This window comes from Metschnikowia bicuspidata (genome assembly GCF_001664035.1).
Source record: "Metschnikowia bicuspidata var. bicuspidata NRRL YB-4993 chromosome Unknown METBIscaffold_2, whole genome shotgun sequence".
Lineage (NCBI taxonomy): Eukaryota > Fungi > Ascomycota > Pichiomycetes > Serinales > Metschnikowiaceae > Metschnikowia > Metschnikowia bicuspidata.
In genome coordinates this window covers 1,000,238-1,020,060 of record NW_017387732.1, presented here as the reverse complement: position 1 = coordinate 1,020,060, position 19,823 = coordinate 1,000,238, and the positions used below count along the sequence as shown (strand labels likewise).

General features: G+C 49.4%; 7 protein-coding genes across 7 annotated transcripts; 1 reads left to right on the top strand and 6 right to left on the bottom strand.

Annotated features, from left to right (window-relative positions):
• Positions 1 to 714: 714 nt before the first annotated feature.
• HGC1 (cyclin) lies at positions 715 to 2,328 on the bottom strand (the record flags this gene model as incomplete). The annotated part of the gene is made up of 2 exons (XM_018855763.1): positions 715 to 1,620; positions 1,684 to 2,328. 2 exons carry the CDS (start codon positions 2,326 to 2,328, stop codon positions 760 to 762), a joined length of 1,506 nt encoding a protein of 501 aa, XP_018712605.1. The 3' UTR covers positions 715 to 759.
• Positions 2,329 to 4,179: 1,851 nt separating this feature from the next.
• On the bottom strand, positions 4,180 to 5,910 carry METBIDRAFT_77593 (uncharacterized protein; the record flags this gene model as incomplete). The annotated part of the gene is made up of 1 exon (XM_018858728.1): positions 4,180 to 5,910. The coding sequence occupies one exon, from the start codon at positions 5,908 to 5,910 to the stop codon at positions 4,180 to 4,182; it is 1,731 nt and encodes a 576-aa protein (XP_018712604.1).
• Positions 5,911 to 7,568: 1,658 nt separating this feature from the next.
• On the bottom strand, positions 7,569 to 8,219 carry ERG2 (C-8 sterol isomerase; the record flags this gene model as incomplete). Its single annotated transcript, XM_018857043.1, has 1 exon — positions 7,569 to 8,219. The coding sequence occupies one exon, from the start codon at positions 8,217 to 8,219 to the stop codon at positions 7,569 to 7,571; it is 651 nt and encodes a 216-aa protein (XP_018712603.1).
• A 2,281-nt stretch (positions 8,220 to 10,500) lies between these two features.
• On the top strand, positions 10,501 to 11,337 carry METBIDRAFT_38842 (uncharacterized protein; the record flags this gene model as incomplete). Its single annotated transcript, XM_018857057.1, has 1 exon — positions 10,501 to 11,337. The coding sequence occupies one exon, from the start codon at positions 10,501 to 10,503 to the stop codon at positions 11,335 to 11,337; it is 837 nt and encodes a 278-aa protein (XP_018712602.1).
• Positions 11,338 to 11,425: 88 nt separating this feature from the next.
• On the bottom strand, positions 11,426 to 12,340 carry METBIDRAFT_77591 (aldo/keto reductase; the record flags this gene model as incomplete). The annotated part of the gene is made up of 1 exon (XM_018858727.1): positions 11,426 to 12,340. The coding sequence occupies one exon, from the start codon at positions 12,338 to 12,340 to the stop codon at positions 11,426 to 11,428; it is 915 nt and encodes a 304-aa protein (XP_018712601.1).
• An 824-nt stretch (positions 12,341 to 13,164) lies between these two features.
• NRM1 (Nrm1p) lies at positions 13,165 to 14,025 on the bottom strand (the record flags this gene model as incomplete). The annotated part of the gene is made up of 1 exon (XM_018853897.1): positions 13,165 to 14,025. One exon carries the CDS (start codon positions 14,023 to 14,025, stop codon positions 13,165 to 13,167), a length of 861 nt encoding a protein of 286 aa, XP_018712600.1.
• Positions 14,026 to 14,976: 951 nt separating this feature from the next.
• On the bottom strand, positions 14,977 to 15,684 carry METBIDRAFT_146454 (uncharacterized protein). Its single transcript, XM_018854525.1, has one exon. The coding sequence runs from the start codon at positions 15,627 to 15,629 to the stop codon at positions 15,060 to 15,062; it is 570 nt and encodes a 189-aa protein (XP_018712599.1). The 5' UTR covers positions 15,630 to 15,684; the 3' UTR covers positions 14,977 to 15,059.
• Between the last annotated feature and the right edge of the window lie 4,139 nt (positions 15,685 to 19,823).

Here is a 19,823-nt window from a genome sequence, read left to right as displayed (position 1 = left end):
ATCTTTGTCCCCTTTTGTGCCCCTTTTTTTGCTTCAAGGCTTGCATGGTTAGTCCCTTGTTTTGTTGAACTTTCTCCTCGATCAAAGAATACTTCACCCATTGCATGTTGGTGCCTGTACCTGTTACCACATCGAAACCGTGTCGGTAGAATTATCCCCGTCCAAACCTAGGACGAGCTACTTGAGCCTGATACAAACTAAGATCTCTGATTTATTGAATAAATAACCACTGGGTCAGGCCACCGTGTAAATTTTCAAAGCAGGAATTGCCCCAGCAGAGTGGTGCAGGCGTATACAGGTATACATTGCGCAGCTGGCCGCCCGTGTTCTCTGATGCATTTCTCGTATGATTCCTACATGTGGGTCGCCTCCCATGCACTGGTCTGCTGTTCGTATTAGGCGAGGCTCGGGCTTAGGCTTAAGCAACCGAGGCGCCATTTCAGTTAGGCAAAAAAAAGAGGGCGAATCAAAGTTGTCGTCGTGATTCTCTTTTAGAGACACGGAGCTTAGAATTCTAGCTCTGTCATCCGTAGACGGGAGCCCATTTGTGGCAAACTTTCTGGCTCAAGCCCAGGCGTAGTCACGTGCACAGAAGCTTCTTCGCCTTGCCCATCAGAACCACTGCGCATAGGTGTATTCTAGATGTGCCAGATAGCCGTGGTTTCCAGGCATTCGAATTCCATGTATCTACACAACGTGCCCGGTACATTACATTTTGCCTCACTCGTCATGATATATTAATGGGATTGTTTTTAGTACCTAAAAGAACCGTTTGAACATTGGTGCTGGGACATCGGCAAACCCTCGGTCTTTGTATTCGTTTTCACTGCTTGCAGGCGTCGCTGCCCCAAGCTTAGGCCTTTCCTGGTCAAATATTTCACTTTCCTTCGGAGATTTGGATGAGCGTCCACTAGAGGGGTAGGCGTTGCTCATAGCATAGTTTGTAGAGGAGTGAGGAAGTATACTTGGGTAGTGGTGGCTATGTAAATTTGCCGGGTTTGGTGTTGGAGTGAGCAAAACAGGCGTGTTTCGCCGACAAGGCCGAGAACCAACTTCGCCTTGGCTGGCCACAACGCGTGGTCGTTCTGCTAGCCTTTTTACGGACCTGGCTATCTCAACTCTCTCGTACTTGTACTCTCTTGGTGTCACTGGACTATTGCCGAATTGAGCTGAGCTGGGCGACGATACCAAGGGGGGCATGGAGTAGGTCTGGGTCAACAAAGGCGGCTGTTTGGGGATGTCCAAGGCTGGGATCGAGCTGGGGCTGACTATAAGGGAGAAAAGTTGCTGGGGCCCTTTATCAGCGAAAAGGTCCAAGAGAAAAGCGGGCGACTTGGCCACGGCGGAAACCAACAGCTTTCTAAGCATACTGCTTGCGAAATAGTCGGGGTTGCAGTCATTGACATCCACGCATTGGTTGGGCACCTGAAACCTCGGGTCTCTTCTCAGAAGCATGAAGGTTTGATTGATGAGATCAATTGTAGTCTTGGCCACTTGCGTGGGGCTGTAGCCGACTGTCTCGTACAGAAAGCAGGCGGCGTACGCGACAAATTGCTTTATGCGGCGGAATTCGTAGTCACAGGGCCTGGAGGCATTTGCAGCATCGTAGTTGGTGTTGAGCTCATCCAGGGAAATCAAAGAGTCGTCGATTCCTGGCTCCGTGAGGTTCCAGTCCAATGACACCATGATGGCGATTTCCATCTGGTGGAACATCTTGGAATTGTAGTTGCATCGGGAGCCACAGAGCCTGATTAGCTCTGTGACCCGGGGAAGCCTGTACCGCTGAGTGGGACCGTTGAATCTGGCGCCGGCGCCATACCCCAAGTCCAGGACTGAGCGGATTTCTGCTGGTGGTCGTTCGCTATGCATGTTGGCAAAGTGGCAATTTCCACCGTGGATTTTGGCGGCGATCCAGAGACACGTCGCCATAAGGAGCTGGCCATGTGGGAGCAACACTATTGCTTTCAGGCAGTAGCGGTCAAAGAGTCTCACCGCACGGCAAAAGACAAATGGGAGCACCTTCAACCGCACCAGCAATTTCAATCCAAAGTCCAAGAGCTTGAAGCGAATTGAAGGAGTGAGATACGGCTGGTGTGTGAGAAATTGGGCCAATGGCTTTGTCCGTTCAAGCGCCTCTTGCATCGCTTCGGTAACATCGTCCATATACTCATCGACAACAAGGGCATGGGTGCGGAGTTCAGACTCGTAGAGAGCCGCCAGGTATTTATATTGGTTGACGGTCACATTTTCGCCACGATAGGTGTCATGGATGAGGGGAACACTATCCTGGTGTCTATACTCAGGTGGGCTCATCAAAGTTTGTGTCATTGGGAAGATGGGTCTTAATAGCTGCAGAGTTTAGGGCGGTCCAAATATATAGCCGAGGAATATAGGCGATACGGTCTGTGCTTGGAGTTCCAAATCGAGCAGCGGTAAAAGTAGATAAACTTGAGCCAGTCCCGTTTTCAAAAAACAGCTTTTGAGAGGAAGTCGGTGGTTTCGAACCTTTAAATGTATGCTAGGGGCAACTAATTCGTCGTGGGCAACATGCAGAGTAAAAAAATGGACAACTAAATCCGCTCGGTCAGTGCTGCACATACAGCCCACGCGTGTGAAAAGAGTTTGCATGTGCGCCGAAAGAGGCATACGCGTAAGCGAGTGCAAAGCGGGAAAGTATTGACGCAGGTTCACAAGCCTCTCGAAATCGCGCATGTGTGCGCAGGAATTCTGGCCGCACATTCTCTGATATCATAATAGGGGCATTTTCTCGCCAAGTTTCTAGGGCGAACACCTGCCGGTCCATTGTATTCAAATTGAGGAGTCAAATCCCCCGCTGTCAAGAATACTCAGGTATACTATAAGTCTTGTCTTTCCTGTTTTATTTTTCTTGTCCTTGCTTTCACGCCTAGAAACGCTCCAGAATTTGGCCCAAATATGTATGGAGTACTACTCTAGACGACACACGCTTTCGAGAACGACTGAGAAAAGTTTTTGTCTTCAATGCAGCTTGGAATGTACAGTCCGAAACAGGAAGCTTCCTCTTTCGGAAGCGAGACTTATATGCACCCTGCCTTATCGCCAGGCGACCTCGGATAGTTTTTCGTGCATTGACTGATACGTGGCCAATGTTTTGAAAAGCCACAAATTCAAGCCAATCATGCCATTTTCTCCCACTTGAGTACTTTTGAGCTCAAAAGTTCCTCATTGTGTTTGCGGCTCGTCGAAGCTAATGTTTTCTTAAAAGAAGCTCGAGTTATATGCATACCACTCATGTTTAGAATGATGGTTATTCCACGTGGAGGGGAATACTCTCAGTCCCAATGCTCTTCTACATCATGAAAAACCCACAAAATAAAATTATGTCAAATCTTCCAAGCTTGCCTTGAAAGATGTCTCATTTAAGGCATTAAGCTTTTGTTTTGCGGGATGCTGAGTTTAAGCTATTCGTATTGCATTCAGGGGTCGTGGGACCAACCGCTTACTGTTCTCGTATATTCGCGAAAAGTTTATATGATGGAGATGACGGGCAAGGTACTGAAAAATTGGAAAAATATTGGGTGGCTGGCTAGTCATGCATCAGTAGCGAGCTGGTTTAATATTAATAGACACCACATGCTTTAAATAGAGGCATCATTTGCTCAAGAAGTGATCAGGTCGCTAGCGGGTACAGCACCAAGTGCTTATGTTAAAAAGATGTATGGGTGTTCATGACTCGTCAAGAACAGCGGACGATTCCCCGCAACACTCTTTCCTTTCATCTAGTTTGGCTTGAATTTTTGTTTTGAGTATACGAGGATTGCAATTCCTTGATCATTATATCGTGTATTCCATGGGCTGGCCATTGGAAGGAAAGATTCAAAACTGAGTAAGCGATGCAAACAACCCGAGTACCTTTTCCACCCCTATAACATAGCTCTTGGGAAACAGCTTCCCCAAAATCACCCGAATGCTTTTGCATTCTTTGACGTTGAATAGAAAGCCTTTTTGAGTGCTGGTGGGCCTGCTCTCATCTCAGAAAAGAACCTCGAATACAAATCGATTTATCTCTATTATTTTTTCAATCAAAATAGCGTCTTTTGAAATAATATCCGAACCATTCTGACAATTGAGTAAAAAATTTGTGGAATTCTAGGCCACCCTCTAAGAGTCGATTTACATTTGTTTCAAAGTTAATCTTTCTTAAATGAGAAAGTTTGACAGCATTGCAGGGACAGTCGAATGAGCGTCAATGTTGAGGTTCCCGTCCTCAAGAATTCCTTCGTTGATACACTCCTTGATGATGTGATCCCAATCGCTGACATAGACGAAGTATGTCTGTAAGACAGAAACAAAAAAGAGCGCAATGATCATGCCAAGCCATAGTCCAACAAGTTCCCACTTGAAGTAGAAGGCAAAGAAAAATGCACAAGGCAAGGCTATCAAGTAGTAAGAGACCAAGTTAAGAATACCGCCAATTTTTTGTCTACCCTGGCCACGCAAAATTCCTCCTGATACACACGCCAAGAAGTCGTTGATCTGGTAAACAGAACCTATTATTAAGACTGTGCTGGCAATATCCAAAACTTTTTTATCGCTGGTGTATAGAGATGCGAAGAAAGTTCTGAACGAAAATAGCACCACCGCATTGCACGACCCAAGAGCAAGAGCACAGTACATTGCTGCCTGGGATGCAGTTACAGCTGCCTTCTTTGACGCGGCGCCGATAAACCACGCAATTCTTGTGGACGCCGCTATTGAGAGCGCAAAAGGGATCTGATAAAGCAACACGCACGTGGTGGACACGATGGATTGTGCAGCCAAAACGTCAGTGCCAAAGGTAGAAGCCGTAAATGTAATGATCTCAAAAGCAAGCCATTCAGCCTCGACCATCAACACGCCAGGCACAGACAAGTTGATGATTTTGGTCCAGTTCCGGAAGAAGGTAGAGTCAAAAAGCGGTTCACGAGGGAGGCATTGGTAGCCATTGACGTACAAAGTGTATGCCAAAAGCATGATGCACATGAGCCAGTTTGTAATGACGACGGAGAGCGGGGCCCCGATGAAGCCAAGCCCAACACGCCTATCCCACACCAAGAGGTAATTCAATAATGCGTTGAGAGGGGCACAGAAGAGCAACACGTAGGTTGAGGCGTGGAAAATGCCCTGTGCCTGGAGAAAGTGCTTCAAGTTTTCGAAGATGATGAATCCCGGCAACCCTAAGGCCAACACCTGCAAGTAGCTGCTTGCCAAGTATGCCAATTCCGTCTTATCAGGCCCAACCAAGAACGACAAAACAGGCCTGGAGAGAAACACCCAGAGCACGAGCATCGGCACGTACAAGAGCATCAAGAGATATGTGCACCGCACGAAATGCAAGCCCACCGTGTTGTAGTCCTGCCGGCCATACGCCTGGGCACACAACGTGTCTAGACACGTGGACACACCCTGAATAATCGCATAGCCGCTGATGTTGGCTGTCATGGAAGACAATGAAACTGCAGCTAGCGCCGTCAGGCCCAAGCGGCCCACGGAAAACACCGACGCTACGGTGAGCGAGTACTGCAACAAGAAGGTGATCACCAAGGGCACGGAGTAGCGCATCAAAACGCGTGCCTCGTTGGCAAGCGAGGTCTCGGGTTCCTTGAGAATGGCACCCGAGTGCACCGACAAGATGTCATTGATGTCGGTGTGGTGGGTGTAGGCGGAGACGTTTGACCGCACACGGTAGAGCGATTCCGCCAAGTTAGCCCCCGACGGTTTTGGCTGCAAGGCGAAATGCCGTGGGATCTTGTTTGTGCCCACAGATGCAATCGACGCCCGGCGATTCTGTACATAGGCAACAATTTCCAGCTCGCCGATGTCAGAGAGTTCCGACGACCTCAGCACCGAGCGTAAAAGGTGACTGTGCTCATCCGAGCCGCGAGAGTTCATGATTGTTAGTAAGAGAAGATGTGGACTGAGGAGTGGTGGCAGGTGGTGTAGAGTAATGGAGGCGAGCAGAGGAATTTATATATGGAGCCGCTAAGCCCTGGTCTATGATGCTGCAAATACACAGTGTGTGTGTTGTTGTTGTTTTTTTTTTTTCAGTAAGCGTGGGGAATCGGGTAGCGGAATTTAGGGCGTCTAAGGCGGCAAGGCCAGGGCTCAGTTCAGGCGCCAATCTATCGGCGCGGGATCACGCTTTGTAATCCAGGCGGGAATCAAGAGTAAAAAGTCAAGAAAAAAAGTAGTAGAAAAAAGAGGCCAAGTGCGAATCAGCAAAGGACTGTACTGGGTGGACATGGCCACGTGACTTTTCGTGAAAACAAAAAAGAAATTGGGCAAAGCGGTGGGCATTCAAAAGCGTGTTGGGCCCACCCGCAGCCTGCCCATCATAGATTTTGCAGTACTCACGACGCGGCAGCAGTAAATCCCGCTCAAAAGAGAAAAAAAGCCCCGCAGCATTCCAAAAATAACTCATAATGATGAGCAATGCCATGAATGACATTCAAGTGTGGCTTTTGAATTTCTCAGCAACAATCTAAATTTAGCCTGGGACGTCAATCAAACCTGATCCACGACTGATATGGGCCGTGCCTGAAACCATCTTATAGTCCGGCACATAAGGCGAATTTACGACAGTCTGCGGAAACGCCTGCTGGATTCGGGAAGCCGATCTGTAAAGGTGTGGCCAAATTAACAGCTGCAAGCTCAATAAGTCAAAAAAACCGTTTTTCAGCATAAAAAACAGAATCATGGTAGACACCTTTAAAAGCATTTCATGGAAATCAGTGGCGTGTTGTGTTAATGAAGACATTCTAGCTCGACAGCATACGAGTGTCTTCGACATGTCAAGTCACGTGCGTCCCGTTGTGACGCTATGCTAATGGGTGCAAATTGTCATGCTTGTCATGACCTCGTTCGCGATGGGGAATAATGACAATACATAGGGGAGTTCTTCGTTTTTTACTCTAATCAAAGGATTGCTCGGAAATTCTTTTTTTTGCTTAAACAGAAATGTGAACACTAGCCTGTCTTTTTTGTCTTTACGTGAACTGGGTATCAGCAGTAGTCAGGTGTCTTGAAAAGTTTAACGTCTTTCACAGCCAGGCAAAGTCAAGTCATGCAGTACTGGCTTGTTCCCAAGATTAATCAAGCACGTGCAAGCGAGGTGGAATCTAAAGACTTTGCTCGCGTTTTTGGGTGTTTGGGAAAGTGTACGACACCGTTTCGCCCATATATCCGCTAGTCATCAGAGGACCATGTTCAAAAGTTCGTCTACATTTCACATGCTGACCCAGCTCACACGCAAACTTCTGTATTTGAAATAATCGGTTGAACGCGTGGGCCACACAAAAGACTGGATAATACTTGTAGAATGAACTAAGCCAACCCCGCTAATCGTGAAATTCATACATTCCAATGCAAATGTTGGCAATTTGTTACAGGAAATTCTATTCCAGCCGGTTTGTTTGAGTAGATGCACTACAGAATGGCTGCATTCGTACAGTGGCCGGAACAAGCACAGCTCTCTGGCCCCAAAGTCGGAGTGAAAGGAAATCAGCAAAAGCCACGGTATATCTATATGAGGTCTATAAGCCAGTGATCTCCTAGAACTTGCCCTGGGCCAAGTTCTTGAGCATATCTCTTGCCGTGAAGTACACGGTCCTGTAGAACGAATGGAAGTCGAGCGTCAGGCTCGCCACGGATACAAAGCCAAAGGGCAACATGGCAGGAATCCAGCCCTGGGCCAATTCAAGTGCAAAGCCGCCACTGGGCATGGCGTACTGCTTCACGTGGCCTTTCTTCAAGTGGTGCTGGTCGCCTGGATAGAAGATTTCGGGCGTGAGTGAACAGGGGTCCGCCGCCAGTTGGTGGCCCGTCAAAATCGTGAAGTAGTCGTCTGCATAGTGCACACCCGTGTGGCCCTCGGTGCCCACGGCAGTGCCAAAGAAAATCAAGTACTCACTGATGGAGGCGTGTAAAATGAACATTGTTCCCATGGCCCCTCCGGCATTGTTGTACACCCAATCGTCGAAGTTCAAGTCATTGATGAGCCCAGGATACGCACGCTGGATGCGGGGCGCCAAATCGGTCATAATCTGAGTGGCGTTGCCGTTTGGATGAGCCTGCAAAGTTTCCTGGACTAGGTCCTGGAGCACCTGCTTATCGAAGCGGAAGTGGGCCGGGAGCCACGTCTGGAAACTGGCCTCGAGCACTGCATACACGGCCACGAGAATGGTCACTAGCTTGATCCACATACTGGAGGCGTTACAAAAGCTGGTGAACTAAGAGAACTTGGGAGGAAGAAAGAACGGGCTGCTCGTATAGGAATGGCGTATGCGGGTCGGAGCGAGCGCGATGCTGGATCCTGCAGCTGGGCGGGCCGATACTAATAAACATAGCGGTAAAAATGGAGACTTTCCACAAAAAGCGGGGGTTTGGGCGAGGTGTCTTTTCTGGATTTTGCTTGAAAGTCTGAATAGGCGGGTGATTGTTGGTTGTGGACGAGCGAGAGGTGAATTTTTGTGCTTTTTTGGGTTGATGACTTTTTGCCAATTATTGAATTTTGTGACGATTATTGCGACGAGTTTTTAGAATCACTGAAATTTTAGGGCCCGTGTAAACTAGACAATTCAGACTTTGGCTGCTTTTATGTTGTTTCGAAGAGATCCTTATTTTTCTAGGGTAGCAAATCCGTTGTCTGTAGCCCAAAATTTGGCTCGATCAATAAATTGCCACGAGCTTAGAACCTTGAGTTTTCGCACCTATTAGTAGCCACAAGTGTGTTAGGTGTTTTTCGGCCGTCTGAGCCTTCATAACAGGTATGATTTTCTCCTTGGTTTCACTGCCGAAACCCTCTGCAATGACGCAATTTTTTCGGGCTCTAGAATAGAAGCTAAGAAGCTGAAAATACAAAGTCTTCGTGAAATTCATATTGTTGTGAGGCCTATTATGACTGTAAGGAGACTGAACAGATGTTAATGAGGGTTTAGTTTTAATTGTTATATATGCTGAAACCAAATGGACTGAATTAATGAATCGGGCAACTCGGTGTGTTAGTTTAAAAGGTCAATAGATGAAAGACATTGCGAGAAAACGTGTATCTGAGCCTTCTGTCCAGTTTTTTTACTTTCCAGTCCAAATTGCCAAAGCTCGCGGCATTTTGATACCCATTGGTAAGATAGTACAAACATCTTGCTAGTCTCGAGAAGAGTCTTCCTTTACTGCTAAGAGAGCTCAGTGTTCCTGGATTGAAATTAAAGAGACTGGTTGACCGCATGACTAGCGAAGTCATGGCATATTTCTGTTGTTCAATTGAAAGTCCTTATTGATTTTTTAAGTTGAGCGCAGCTTCATTGAAAAAGTTCGAGAGCAAATACATACAAAACTTGAAATCGGGTACAAGGGTGGTCATGATAACGTGCCATGTCTTTCCATAGAAAAAAGTTCATTGCCTTGGTTTTTGAATTTTCCTCTCACTTTCCCAACATCCAAAGTCAATATTTACTCAGTTATTCATACAAGCATCTAACAAGTGACTGGCCCTTTAGCTGCTTCGTGTATATGTCTGCGAGAGAAGAGGTACTTTCATGAGTTCCAGTAGGTGCATAATAGAAAGTCCCAAAAGCTGAGCCAGCACCCAGAAAAGCTGGAATTTTTCTCCACAAATACAGGTACGGGAAAGTTATATCTGCCTGAGACCCGAAAGCGTTCCAAATACCTGACTCTGCGAGAAATTGTAATTGCAGTGTTAACTGATTTCATAAATGGAAGATAGCCTCCTCAACTAAAAAAAAATCCTGAAACTCCTGATGTGAGAGTTCCAAACCCATAAGGCTATGTTGCTTGCTCCATAATCGCTCTCTTACTTGCAAGTCCACATTTTTTTTAAACGCTCCTAACTTGGCAGTCGTATATTGCGTACTAGCTTTTGAGCTCGCCCTTTTCAGACAGGGTATGGTCTTAGTACTGATTGAGAAAACTAAACTTTCTGTAAACCACCCATTTCTAGTTCTTACTAACACGATCTTCACATTTAGTAGCTGCTTCTTTGAGTCTAGCACATTATCTTAGACTACTCAGATATAATGACGGTGGGTTCAATTCGAATGGGCTCAGAGTGATCTCTCATGCCTAAAAAAGACAGCTTCAATTAAAAAAGATTTTGCAAAACTTCAAGCCCCTACAGAAGACCAGTAGACACTCACGTGGCGTATTGAAGCATCCAACGTGGAACATTCAAACCAGGAGATCTATTATTCGAGCCCATCACGTGACCAGATACAATCACCCGGATCTACCGACCTGGATACTATCAAGTCTACATGTTTAAAAACCATACCAGGGTACACACAACAACCGAACATGTCCTTTTGTCTCAATCGGGCCGGTCCTGAGTTAATAGCGGCAATTTCAAAAACACAGGATGCAGACTCAATCCTCCAGCTTTTCCAGGATTTTCTCAATGAGCTCCCGAATCCATACCCCGATTTGGAGAAGCTTGTATCTTCTTTGAAGCTGGCGTCCACACATGTCCAGATGCCACTCGTCCGGCTTCTAGAGGCGGAGCTTTTGCTTTATTTTTCCGCAGGTCAAATGGACACCGAAAAAGTCGAGGAGATCTTCAAAGAGCTCTCGTATCTTTCGACCACGAACTCTTTGAACCCAGGGTCCTCAACAGCGCTTACACGGGTCAAGTACAATGATCTACACGTGGATTACCAGCATATTTTATCTTCCAAAGCAAAGCGCTTGCGGCTAGTGGACGTCCTCACGAAAAAGATCAACATTCTTTCGTTGCTTCCCGATTCCAGCGGCGGCGACCACGTGAGAGCCCACGTTCAACGCAAGATCCTTGTATACTTCTTACTCTGTGACTCTGACTACAGGAAAAAAGGCGTTTTGAAGTACTTGGTCGATGAGGGGGTACTGGGACCAGCAATGTCGCCGGAAATTGCTTCTTTCTGGTCCTGCCAAGATAAGCTTGTGCACATGGAGGAGTTTGAGAAATTGATCCGCCACTTGAAGGTGTGCTTCTACCCCATCCGTGTGATTGATCAACGGCACGGACACACGCTATTGGAGAACCACTTGGACTTCTGCCTAAGTAAGCTTCCCCGCTACTACAGCACGATAAGCCTTCCGCGTATCCAGCGTTTGCTTCTTGGGTCAGAGAGCAGGGTCGACATAGAAGACGTGCTTTTCAAAATGGTCACTTGCAACAAATTCGCGCATGAGGTCACCATCAACCAGATATCCGGGTATGTGTATTTTGGCGAGAAGTGCCAGAAGTATGGCGAGTTCGACACCCACGTGAAAAAAGTGTGTGATGCCGTGGACCTTATAACGGGCCTCCAGGCCACCGCAGAGAAGTAGCTGTTTCTGGATTGCAATGGTGCGTTTTGGCATGTCTGAGCCAATCTGCCTATTGGTCGAACCTGCCACACTCCACCAGCCAATCTGCCTATTGATCGTACTTACCAAACTCCGCCAACCAGTACTGTCTTAACACGGGCCCTTTCTTGCCGAGCACAGTGATGTGCTGGGCCTCGGATTCCGACAACTCGAAGTCAAAGAGATCCAAGAACTGCACGATCCGGTCCTCCTTGGACGAGGTGGTCACAGGCAATATGCCCCTCTGCAAGACCCAGCGCAACAAGACCTGGGCCGGCGTCTTGTGATGGGTGTCGGCCAATTGCTGCAAGTAGTCGGAAAGCTCGCCGGCTGGGCCCTTGGTGATGGGGCCCAAGGGCGAGTAGGCCTCCACGAGAATGCCGTTCTGCTGCGAAAACTCCACTATGCCCGGGGTCTGATTCTGAAGCAGCGCGTTGTATTCGATCTGGTTGACCACGGGCCTGATTCGCGCGATCTTCAAGATCTCTTGCAAATCCTCCACGCGGAAGTTGGACACGCCAATGGACCTGGCCAAGCCCTCGTCCACAATCTTCTCCATGGATCTCCAGGCCTCGGCCAAGTCGAACCCGTGCGCCGCCTTGGCCACGAAGGGCGAATGGAGCAAGTACAAGTCCACATAGCCGGTCTTCATTTGCGTGGCCAACTGGTGTTTCAAGGAGTCGTAGGGCAAGCCGTGCGGCGAAAACACGCTGTGGCCCGCGTCGCCCACCAGGAACTTGTTGGTGATGTATAGCTTGGCACGGTCTGCGCCGGCAATGGCCGCGCCGAGCTCCGCGTCGGTGTTGTAGATCTCTGCGCCGTCGATGTGCACAAATCCCTTTTCAAGGGCGAGTTGCAAAGTTTGGACCAACCGCTGGTCCTCGTCGTTACGGCCGTACTTGAACCAGGCGGTGCCCAAGCCGTACGCCACGGCTGGGATCTTGTGGCCGTCGGCCAATTGGAAGCGCGAGCCTTGCAAGGACATGGTGCGAAAAAATGGGCCAGCTTTGAGGAATCTGCGGCGCGCGGTGGGGTAACACGGGAGCAGCCAAAAAAAGAGGTTTGATGTTTCCGGCGCCAGCGCTTGCTATAGCGAACCAAAAAAAAAGAGACACGAAAACTGAAACCGGGGCTAGACGGCAAATCCAATCGCAGGGAGAAGTGGGGAAAAAGAGGCGGCCTGGTCAGCGGGGGAATCCCAGAGTTTATATAGGGTACGGGGCCGGTGTTGAGAGGAAAGGGGTTAAACTTCCGTGGCCTTGTGCAGAAGGACGGGGAGCTTACTAAGGGTGTCCGGGTGTTTGAAAAAGGAGTAGCGGAATTTGGGAGGCCCATTTCCGCGCGGGCGCGAGGACCGCCATCTCCCCCTAGACCCGAGATTTACGAGCAGCCACGTTTCTTGGCTGGGCCCCAGACCACGTCGAGCCCCGGAAATCCCAGCAAGAGCACCTTGCCAAGAGGATGCCCGTGCCCAGATAAAGCCACTGCTGCTGCCCGAAGCAGGCCGCGCGGAGATACAAGCGAGCGCGTTTCGCAGCCGGGTGGTCTCTTGATCTATGACATAATAAATTATGAGTAATTATACAGTGGTGGCCTCGCGCAGGAGCAGGACCATGTCTCCCACGCTAGCATGAAAAAAAAATAAGCGTTGTGTGAGCAGCCGAGGGGGATGCGCTGCGGGCCCCGGCCGCGGATGAATATGCATAGAAAGAGTCTGGGGGCCGGCGCTATGCGCTGAGTGCGCCGCGGAGCAACTGGTGTCGTGGCTGTCGAGTAAACACGCTCCGGGACATGCAGGTCTGGGGGCAGCTAGTACAACCCCAGGCCGAGCTGCAACAAGGACTTGGCCACGGAGAAGCTGTTGGGCGTGCCGATGCCGTTGCCAAAGCTGTTGTGGCGCAACGGCGAGGAGCCCAAAATGTCGGCCTTTCTTTTGAGCAGGCCGCCGCCGCTCTCGTGGACGGTCTCGTCGATGGTCTCGTCGCTGTTGGACGCCGCGTGCGCAGCGCCCATCTGCAGCAAGGCGCGGCTGGCGGCCTTGATGGGCGTGCGCAAGATCTTGTTGACGGGCGGGAGCCGCTGCAGGTGCGTGCTGGTGAGCGGGAGCTGGTGGGAGTATGCGTTGTAGAAGGCCGACAGCGGCTTGATGTGGTAGAGCTTCATGCTGGCGGCCGCGGCGGGTTCGGCGGGGGCGGCCCGCGGAGCCGGCTGCGGGCGCTGCAAGTTGACGTTGGCCGACTCCGAGAACACGGGCAGCAGCCGCAACAGCGTCAGCAGCCGCAGCGGCTTCGAGACGCGGAAGGTGGGCGCCGGAGCCATGGCCGCGTCGCGGCCCAGCCTCAACTTGTAGACCGCCAACTGCAAGCGGAGCTTCAACTTGGTGGCGGCCAAGTCGGCCTTGACGTTCTTGCTGTTGGTGATTTTGTACTCGGAGAAGCTGTCCATTTTGCGGGCGCGGGCGGCGCCGGACAAGGCGCTGGCGCGGGGGCCGGCGGGCGCCAAGGAGGTCATGGACTTGACGAGGCCGAGTTTGGGCGTGAGGCCCGGCGTCAAGGGCAAGCCGGGCGCGGTGGTGGGGTGGCGCGTCTTGAGCGTGTGGAGCGGCGACGCGACGTTCACGTTGATGGGTGCCAAGGCCACGCGCTTGGAGGGCGTGGACGAGACGGGCATGGGGCGTGTATGTGCGGGGTGTGCTGGGTGTGTTTGGGAGCCGTTGTTGGGAGCCGTTGTGTTTGTGTTTGTGTTGGGCGGAGCTGTGGCGGGCGTCGTCTTTTGAGGCCGCTTGTGAATGGCGGGGCTCGGAGGCTCTAGGGTCTGAGGCTCTATGGCACGCGAGGCTCTATGGCACGTGAGGCTTGAGGCACGTGAGACCTGAGGCGTCTGGGGATCTGTGGCACGTGAGGACCTCTGGTGAGGGGCACGGATGCAAGGGCGGCAAGGCCACGAAAACACAAATACAAATGCTGGGGACGGGCGGCAATCGGACGGGCCGCAACACACTCGGCGCGTGGGAACAGCAGGGCTGATCTCTGGCAAAGACACGTGCTGTTTGGGCGCTCTGGGTGGGCGGCTATTTTTCGGCTCGAGGCGGGCGGCAAGGCTGGCGGCAAGTCACGTCTTGTTTTGCAAAGGCCGAGGCACGAGGGCAGGGCTATGGGGCAGGCGTATGGTGGGGCGTGCAAAACAGACGGGGGTGTCAGCAGACGGGAGGGTCAGCAGACGGAAGTGGTCTAAGAAAAAGAGAGAAAAACGAGGGGGAGTGTTTTGTTGATCTTGCGAGAAAAGAGCGACGCGGCGGGCGAGTCGTGGCCCTATGCTGGAGGCAGCGGCTGGTGCGTTTATGAGCGCCGGGAGCCAGGGCCAGGGCCGCCCGAAACATGCGAAACCAAAACAGCGCGAGGCCCGGCGCACGGAGCGCGTCTGGCGGGCGCGGCGCTGTGTGCAGGCGCGCCGACGGTCTGTTTTGCCTGGCGCGTCGCACCGCGGGCCCCGAGACGGCGCGGCCCCGGGCTCGCGTGCGGAGATGGCCCCAGAATAGGGCGGTCGGATCGTGGCGCCTACTTTATTTTGTGGTCGATCTGGTTGGGTTGAATGTTAATTGGGTTGATGATGTTGTTTGCGTTGTTTGTGTTGTTTGCGTTGTTTGTGTTGTTTCCCCAATCTCTTTTCCTAATCCTTTTCTTTTTTCCTTCTTTCTGTCTCCCTCAATTTCTACCCCTGTCTTCTTCTATTCCCTTGTCTTTTATCGTCTGATCTTCTTTCTCTTCTTGGTTCTGTTTTTGGATGGTGGGAAACGCGCGCTGCTGGACGTGGCGGGACGGGCGGGTTTCGTGTCCTTGGCTCTGGCATGGGTTGGGTGTGGTGGCCCTAGAAGACGCCTTACGCGCACCGCGCGCCGCCCACCCCATGTAGCACCGTGTTTTTGACCATGTGTAGAAGCATGTCGAGAAGGAACATAAACACAGCCAACCTTGGACTTCGCGGCCCCCATCTTCTCTGGGAATTGGGAGCCAGATAGGCATGACGTGCCGGTGGAAACCAGGTGGAAACCAGGCGGAAACACCACATGGCACATGGCACACTGGCACACCTGACCTGGCCCTGTGGTTGGAGCCAGGGCCGCGCGGGCCAGTCTGCGCGGCCCTAGTCAGTGGGGCCTGCGGGGCACGGGGCCAGTATCCAGGCGCCTTTTCGCGCTGGCCGCACTGGTCCAAAGCTGACGGGGCACTAAGCCCAGCCGCCGAGCCGAGTACTCTATTTGTCGCTTCCGCCATTCGGGTGGGGTTTCCGCGCAGCGTCGAGCGGGGACAGCGGCCGACCAAGCTCCAGTATATACATAGAGATATAGATAGATAATTCTATACTTACATATAATAATATCTGAGTACTTCCTCAGACTCATATGTATATAGAAACACTGATGAATTACACTATATTACATACACTATATTACATACACTATATTACATACACTATATTACATACACTATATTACATACACTATATTACATACACTATATTACATACACTATATTACATACACTATATTACATACACTATATTACATACACTATATTACATACACTGAGAAATCACATACACTGAGATATCACATACACCGCGATATCACATACACTGAGATATTACTTACACCGACCTACTACTTACACTGAGATATCATTCCCACCGATATACTTACACCGATATAAAACATCTACACAGACTATATGTATACATGTAAAACGGACAGCCCAACTTTAGGCCACACCTTGGCGTCTACTTGTACACAACACGCCTGGAAGAGTTTGGAGGCGGCGGGATTTCTTGGAGAGGCCTAGTATTTCATTCCGGGCTCCTGGCGCAAGTGTGGTCCATGGGGCAAACCGGCGCGACGCATGGGCAGGGCCCGTTTCTTTTTTTTTGCCCGCTTCTGTCACTGCTCTCTTGCCTTTCGGGGCATTTGCGAAGTCGTGCCAATCGAGCTGCGTCTTGTTTGTTGTGGTTTGCGTTTAGTGCTCGCTGTCGTCTTTCCGAAAACCCCGACTTTTGTTTATCGCTTCGCGTCATCGTGCAGGCCGCGCGCCTTTCAAGTGTAGAAATAGCACCCGCTGCAGAATCCACTAGGAGCGAGGATTTCACTAGCTCCCCGAAATCGGATGCCTCCCGTCATCACAATGCCTCCTATAAATCTCACAAGCTCCATCCCAAATGCTCCATCCCAAAAGCTCACGCGAAATCCATTTCCAGGGCCTGGTGGAGTTAGGGCGGGGGAGGAGTGTCCAAACCAGGGAATACCATGCGCCGCGAGGCAGCGTGGAGAAGCCCGGGTGCAGGGCACAATTTTGTTTTCCCTATTGATCAAACCCGACTTTCGGAGACTGGCGGATTTCCAAAAAAATACGAAAAAAAAACGACTGCCGTGGGGACTAGCTGTCGCCCCAGTTCATATGGGTCGGCCAGCCAGTGCCATGGCACACGTGGAAATTGGAGTCCTCTACTAAAATCGCAAGTTCCTTCTTCCAAAAGATTCCCAATAATCAACCCGCGTGGATCTCCCTGATTTCCAAATTGCGCGAGCTAGCCTCGGCTCTGTGGTTTCTGCTTTGGGTGTATTTATTGACGAATGGCTGAAGCCCGCTTGGGCGCGTCTCGCTTAACTGCAGATTCTGCTCGTCATGCGTCATGCCGCAGGCCGCCTGCCTCAAGTACGAACTCATCTCGGGGCCGTGTCCGGGTCAGGGCGTGGTCCGTTTTTTATTGTGCCATACTGAAAACCTGAAACACTGCCCAGATGTCGTTTGCTGCTCATGCTTTGGGCAGGAATTCCGACTCACCTGCCCGTCAGCCTCAGGATTTCTGATATACGTTTGTTTCGCAGGGCCCACTGCTTATCTCCGCCTCTGACCCAACGTCCCGAAGCAAATCTGTCAACTTCGCATCCCATTATTCTCACGCTGTTTGGCATTCTGATATTGGGTTCTGGTATTGGATTTCTGGTCTTTTACTTGCTTGCGGAAAACGGGCCTGAGAGACCAGCGCCCGGGACCGCACATCCAATTTCCTTTCATCGAACCTCTTTCCTGGGGCCTGTAAAAAGCGCAATTGTCAGCCATACTCGAACCAGTCTTGGATTTCCGGTTTTCCACGCGTGCTTTGTGGTATGGAAAAAAAACTTGTAGCGACTGACTATCCGCGTCTTCTTGTGTTTCCAATTAGCTATGTGTAGAAAGGCGGCTGCCAAGTTGAAAGCCGCCTGTATCTTTCGGATGCGCTGCCGGCAATCAAGAAATATATATTTGGATGGGCATTCAAGCTGCGTGTTTTCAACCTGGAATTTGCAGTGATAACTTCCAGTCCCAACGTCCAGTCAATGGGGCGCCTTTGGAGAAATCAAGGTTGCCAGCATTACGCAGATGGTACCGGTCACAAGTCGCGTATGAGTCTGATCTCACGCTCCATGCGTCGGAAAGCGTGTTCCCAGTCATCTGTGTCCTTTGCATTAGTGCGTAGCTATAAAGTCTTGAGATTTTCGTACATATGTCTCCCTTAAACTTGTCTCGTGAACTTCATTACTTGAAACGCTTCATAAGCAGTTTGATTGAGAAACGTGGAGCTGGTGAATGAGATTTTGACTTTCGCTCCGATGTGATGACAGGAATGTCCTCGCTGGGGCTCTGGGAGCTGATAACAGTCATGGTTACTGAATTGCAAGCACGACGGGAGAAACCAGAAAAGGCGTTTTTGTGGTTGCACAGGTAAAGCTAGGTTTCGGGACTGAGAATTTTATAGAAGAGAAAAAGTCTGAAGGATGCTGTTGGTGTTTTTCATCCGGAAGCCTCGTGGCAATCATGGATGTTCATTGAAAAAGCCTGGTGGTTAAGGATTATGTAATCTTAAAGAATCCTGAAGGGTGTCGGGAATGCACTTGGTTTACAAGAGGCCTGCTAGCTTTTGGCAAATGACATCGGTTATAAATGAGTGTCCCGGGCTAAGTGAAAGAATCGCCAATGTGATGGGACCATTATCAGTAATATTACCAGCTACATAATATGCCGTGGCACATAGACTCGGTTAGATCCGACGACTCGCTTGCCAGCACCAACCACTTTTGCTCTATCAAATAATCTATAGCCTAAGACGATCAAATTGCTTTTGTTATTGCTTTTCTAACAGCGGCTCTGAATTGTATATCAAGGTATCTTGGGCGCCTTATGACCATTTGGACCCTGCCGATCTTAATTAAACCTCTAGCGTGTACTTTCTCAAGTCCATAGCGTCTATATTGGATGTTCTTGTACCCCTAAAGCCTTGGATCACAAGCGTATTTATAAGGCGACTAGAAATATATATACAACGGTATAATAGCAGGCGATACTATTTAGTTACTAAACATGACGCAAGATATTCATGTTCACCTCCGTATTTACTTTCTGTGACATGAACAGCTATCGAAGCGATCTTAATATTGCACCGGTACTATCTTAATGTTGCATCAGCATTCATGTAAATGTATATCAGGTATAAATCTAAATGCTTGGCCAGTTATGATCTTGGTGTTGCTGCTATACTGAAACTAAATCATGTATCGGTCCAAAAGTCGCATCAGTGTTGATCATAGTGCTTCATCGGTATTGAGATTTTTTGTGACAGATATTGATCTTAGTTTCGCCTTGCCTAATCTTAGAGGTAATTGATATTAAAGTTATGAAATTTGTTCATCTTAGTTTTACATGGCTGGTAATCTCCAACCATGACAGGAAATGCTCTTAATGTTATATCAGGAACTTATATCATTAATATTCGATGTCGCAATGGCATTGGTTGTAAGGTTATATCAGGGATTAAGTTTAAAGGCGCATCTATATCGATCTTAAAGTCGCATCGGTATTGATTTTGAGTTATATCAGGTATTTAATTCTCCTCTAACGTGACAAGTTAGGGAGCCTCACTCTTACTCTCCGCCCGAAAGCCGGAGTCTTAAGGCTCATCAAAATGCTCTTGGTCATGAAACATAAAAACGTATCAAGACAAGACAGAATCAAATATTGTGTTATTAATGTGTTTTATTACGTTTCCGAATGATTATGAAGGGACAAATCTTCTTTGCTGCTTACATCAAAGACTACAAAAATATGTGTCAGGACTCGGTCTGCGAAATTACCCTAATGGAGGTGCGGCAAGTAGTGAGACAGGCACTTGAATAAAACAAAGATACAAGGTGACAAGAAAAGGAAGACGAAAACAAGAAGGCGAAATTAAAAAGGACCAGTGACAGAGGAGGAAGTAAAAGAAGACGAAATCAAAGAAGACGAAATAAAAGAAGACGAAACGAAATCAGAACAAAACAATACAACAGACAATTCCCTTTGCTATCAGCATATATTGGAACGCGACTTCGGTTTTATTCTTGATTTGTATTTTAGTAAGTGATTACTACGGACCCAGCTTAGAGTGGTCACTGAATCCTT